Source organism: Primulina tabacum, chromosome 2 (genome assembly GCF_025594145.1).
Source record: "Primulina tabacum isolate GXHZ01 chromosome 2, ASM2559414v2, whole genome shotgun sequence".
NCBI classification, from domain to species: Eukaryota; Viridiplantae; Streptophyta; class Magnoliopsida; order Lamiales; family Gesneriaceae; genus Primulina; species Primulina tabacum.
This window is the reverse complement of record NC_134551.1, coordinates 27,318,348-27,323,738: the sequence shown is the minus strand read 5'-3', so window position 1 is coordinate 27,323,738 and position 5,391 is coordinate 27,318,348. Positions and strand designations below refer to the sequence as shown.

At 37.7% G+C, this 5,391-nt stretch overlaps 1 protein-coding gene across 1 annotated transcript; it reads left to right on the top strand.

The window, feature by feature from the left end:
• Window positions 1-1,517: 1,517 nt before the first annotated feature.
• On the top strand, window positions 1,518-3,154 carry LOC142537662 (uncharacterized). The gene is made up of 5 exons (XM_075643159.1): window positions 1,518-1,844; window positions 1,935-2,189; window positions 2,277-2,842; window positions 2,916-3,023; window positions 3,104-3,154. Exons 1-3 carry the CDS (start codon window positions 1,593-1,595, stop codon window positions 2,316-2,318), a joined length of 549 nt encoding a protein of 182 aa, XP_075499274.1. The 5' UTR covers window positions 1,518-1,592; the 3' UTR covers window positions 2,319-2,842; window positions 2,916-3,023; window positions 3,104-3,154.
• Window positions 3,155-5,391: the final 2,237 nt, after the last annotated feature.

The following is a 5,391-nucleotide window of genomic DNA, read 5'->3' as shown; positions in this document are numbered from 1 at the left end:
AAAACATCTTCTTCCTTCCATCTCTTGTATGCATATGAACCCGGCTCCAATCAACGTCCTGGCTCGTCGCTCTTATCTGCATCACATGAAATAACTGGAATGAGTATAAAAACTCAGCAAGTGGAACTCTTACATAACAATGTATACATATCATACTCTGTAAAACATGGCTTTGAAATCATTAAATACCATCTAACTCTTTAAACATGAATAATATAGTAGAACATGAACATAACGATGGTATTTATCTTTTCTATGGTGGATTGATATTTCAATAGTATCTCTGTCTCTGTACCTATATCCCATCGATATAAATCGATTACTCTGTTGGGATATAAGCCTATGGTCGTTGATCAACTAATTGCATGCAATCTCTGACTATCTCTTTATCAATCCAATAAATCAATTTGAACTCTCTCTCTTTGGCATTAAATCCAACACTTTGAATACTCTATTATTTTGTATTCCCTTTACATAATTGAGACATAAAAATGACTCTAATATACAACAAAGTGTATCAATACATAACATGAATCAAATGGAAGGGAATAGCATAGTAAAACCATTGAAATACCATACATATACATCATGTGAGCACAAGGAATGAATTCCACTTACAACCAATAAGAAAGCTTGAATCTAAGCTCTTGGTAAAAATCCTACAACAATAAACCTTGTATTGAACCATCAATAACTTAATAATCACAAACTCATACCATAAAACCCATAAAACCAACACAATCCACAAACCCATGATTTCTCCCCAACACCAAAATCCAAAGAATAACTAAACCATAAGCTTATCCTAGCTCCTTGAACCCCAAAAGAACCTTGTTCTCACTTCAATAATCCAACAATAAGCTTAAATCAAAAGCACAAATGGAAGAAATTGAGAACCCTAGACTCCTTGGAGCTGAAGAATCGAGAAGTAGAGGAGAGAAATGAGAGAAATAAGAGCCAACACTTCTATTATATCACTTAAATTCTCAAAACACGCTTATATTGTTCACGCACCGCGGGTGCGCTCTAATATACACCGCGGGTGCGCTAAGCCTACTGGAGTACAGCCAAAAATCTAAAACAAGCGACCGCGTTTGCGCTGCTTCTTGGACCGCGGGTGCGGTGTTACCTCTGCCCAAACACCGCGGGTATGGTGCCTTTCCTGGCGCGGGTGCACTCTCCTCTGTAGCCAACAATAAACTTTGCATCTAAAAATTGAATAGCAACGTCACTTCTCTTCATAATTTGGCAACACCCTCAACAAGAAAGTTGCACCTCTATGTCTTATCTAACCACTTCAATTGGCCTCATACCAATTGGCTCAACATACGAATTATCATGAATTTAATCGCAACGACGCTACAATATCACCACACATTATCTATAGTCACAACACCATAAATCATAGATCACAACTCTTAACATCAAAACTATACTTAAATTTAACCAAGTAGTCCATAAACATATGGAATCTTAAACCGTACCGTTCACCAAGCTTGGCTATTAAAAGAGCTATTGGAAGTCACATCACTCCAACATTATATTTCAATGTTGGTAGAAGTTGGAAGACTGAGGATGTTGACAGAGAGCTAATGATTGAGCAAAAGAAAGAGTTGATAGAAGCTAGAAAATTAATTCAAGAGCAAGATACACGCATTCAAAAACTTGAAGCAATTGTCTACAAAAAGGGTGCATGGGACAGTAAGATTGATGACAAAAGAAGTTGCTCGGTAAAATTGCATCAAGTGAATGAAAGTGAAATGAAAATCGACAAGCTTTTTCCCAGTTATGAAGATTTGAATGATGTCGAAATGAAAGTTGTGGAAAAATCTTTTGCTTTACAGGTATATAATTTGTTGTGGTTATATATAGTACTTTATATTTTTTAACTAAAGAGTTAGTACAATTCATTGACATAACTATTTGTCTGTTAGGGGAAACCTGTTATTTTGACATTGGAGACTAGCACAGACGTTGTTGCATATGGAACAGTTGTTGAGGTCAATGGAGCTAATAACTTGCTTCATGGTGTTCCATTACCTCAAAATTGCATGCGTGTATCCATTGATGAAGCAATGCAAAAATCAGCACTTTTTCCAGTTCCGATTCCCAATGAATGTGAAAATGTTGGTGATGCCGTAGGAACACATATGGCTTGGCCAAATCATTTGATAATGCTACGACAAGAGGTACACGTATGCTTATATTTCGAAGTAAATGTCTCTCCAATTCTCCAGTATTGCACCTATCTAACATGTTTACAATACAATAATCAGAAGCGTCATATGAACAAAATTGTCAGTGTCGAAAGAAACTAGACTTTGTCATCAAATGTTCCAAGAGCAGTGCGCATGGTGTATTGTTATTGTAAGAGTGCCCTTGAAAATGGAAGGAAATTAGCATTTCTTTTAGATCATGAAGTATTTGCAGATGATTATGAAGTTAACTTGCACTTTGAGGACATCAGTCCTTTGTATCACTTGTAGCCAATTACAGGAAATTGTGTAGTCGTCTACATTTGGTAAGTCTTCGACTAACTAAAAGTTTGTTTGTTCTTTTCTTATATTATTATATAAGATGCATATAATTTGTTAGTTTAGTATATAGTGTAGTTTTTATTTTCTTTTACTTGAAATGACAAGCATCTTTATAAAAAGATGGTGAAAGAAAACAAGATTGACAAATTCAAATTCGTTAATCCACACAGCATCCCAAATTTGAAAAAAAATACACATGACAAAACAGGTAAAACTGAAAGGTTGAACAAGAGGGCGAGTTCTTTAGCGGATAGGCTAAGTGGTATAGCAATGGATCAATTGGTTTTTGTTCCAAGTTGTTGTGGGTAAGTAAGATCCTAATATAATTTTCAATTGTTTTTTTAGTGAATTGCATACACTTATAATGTTCGTGTGTAGTTTTCATTGGACTCTCACTGTCATCGAGCCTTATAAGGAGATTTTTTATTTGGTGGATTCCCTAAGTCATCGCATTCGCGATAAGGATTGGAAATATGTTGTGGAAATGTGAGTTCATATTCCATTTTAATGATGCATTTCATTTAATGAAAAAACACATATATCAACTATGTTCAATATTAATGAAGGGCGTTGACATTGTTTAACTCAACTAAGGGAAGGAAAGGAAGAAAGCGTGTTGTAAGGCCCTAGAAATTTATCCTGTTAATCTGAAATGATTTAGTGAATAATTGATGTGATTATAGACGGAATGAATCAGACCGGGAAAGACGAGAAAAGACGCGAAATATGTGCGAGGGAGATGCCATCCGCGCACATGCGCGATCTGGTGCGCACACATGCGCGGGTTTGGCAGAAGACCCCGCGCATATGCGCGGCGTGAGGGCGCGCATAAGTGCGAGGTGTCGAGTAGACAAGGGACTGGAACAGATTATTGCGCGCACATGCGCGACGTGAGCCGCGCACATGCGCGAGGTAGGCAGAGAATTGTGCGCACATGCGCGACGTGAGCCGCGCACATGCACGAGGTAGGCAGAGAGTTAGGGCGCACATGCGCGGGGTGAAGTCGCGCATATGCGCGAGTGGTAGAATGCACGAGACAGTAGGTCTCGCGCATATGCGCGACGATGGGGCGCGCATATGCGCGAGCTGCCGTGATGCTACGCGCCGAGACTTTGTGTCTCGCGCATATGCGTCGATGCTGGCCGCGCATATGCGCGAGACGTGCAGTATGCACATTTAGCCACTTGCCTTGCATGCGTAAATGTGTATATATATATATATATTTAGGTACCTTGCAATTCTTCAGAAGAAAGAAAGAAAAGAACCGAGGGAGGAAAGCTCCAAATCTTTATGCCTTTATATTTCGATCCGTCCGTTATATTTTAAATCTGAGTACAGTAACGAGTTTCTAGCGACGACAGCTACAACTGGACGTATGTTTTGTTACGTTTAGACATGATTTGAAACTATGATACTGTCAGAATCGAATATGAATCATATATGGTGTTTCTGATACAGTGGACATCGTATATTTGAAGTCAGATCAAAGAACAGACTGTGTATGTATTTGTTATGATTTTCGGAGTCGATTTGATTGAGATTTGATATCATATTTGTATTGTTATCAAGTATGAGTTACAGGAATTGATATCTGTTGATTTATATATCGTGGTATATTTATATGGTACCGTTATGCCGTTGAAACCGAATTCGATTAGGTTCTGATTTTATCTGATATTGATTATGAGCCGTATTATTATATCTGTGATGTTGAAATTGACGGGGATAGCGAAAATGTATTGTTATACCGTCGAAACATCAGTGGATTGATATTGATTAGATTCAGTAGTGATTTCGATTATATCGTGATATCGTCGATATGAATTAGATTGTATCTTGATTCGATATTGATCAGATTATGTTTGATTTGAGTAATGATCAGAATAGATTTTGAATTGAGTTGCATATTGAGATTGTGCCTATGCGATATTGTATTTCAGATTGATATGGACAGATTTGACTTCGAGACTTCGACTTCGTCAGACCGCGAAGACAAAGGTATAAATTTATGTTGAAGTGGGATTGCACAACTCGAGTCCGATTGACTTGAGTTTCCCAAAATCACATACTATACTTTATTGCATCGATATTTGCAATTGTATGAGATTGATACCTTTGATTTATTGATTTATGTACTGAGTCATTAAGAGGATACGCTTAATTGTGAATGAGTAATCTTGTGACAGTAGTGCCGGATAGTGATGGAATCGTCACCGGCACATTGCACATTGTCACAGGATAGGATATTGGTGAAAATGCCAAAGTCTGTGACGGTTAGGTCAAGACACCGGACGTTTGGCTATATCGGAGTGGATAGAATTGGAGTTTTTTCTATTACTGGTGTTCGATATGGAAAGAGCCAAAGTCCGTGAATAAGAACATACCACCACCCCGATCAGGAGTGTAGGTGGGTGTATGTTCTTATTCCGATTGGGATCCCTAGATTAGGACTGAGTCGAGTCTGAGTCTGAGAATCAAGGAGAGTGATTCATTACTTGATATGGAATTATGTTCCTGAGGATGATATATGTTTAGAATATAATTTATTCTTGATATTGATTCATGTTTAGGATTATAATACATGTGATGAATAATTGATTCATGTTCTGATTTTGATACATGTTATGAATGTTTATTTCATGCTTTTATATTGTTTATATGAAAGGCATGTATACATGATTTATACTGGGAATATAATTCTCACCGGAGTTATCCGGCTGTTGTCTTGTTTGTATGTGTGCATGACAACAGGTGGGACAGGATCAGGGTCAAGAAGAGAACGAGGCTGGACTAGATAGCGTGGAGATCCGGGCTCAGAAGTAAATTAGGAGTCAGTACTGATATGTAGTTGAAC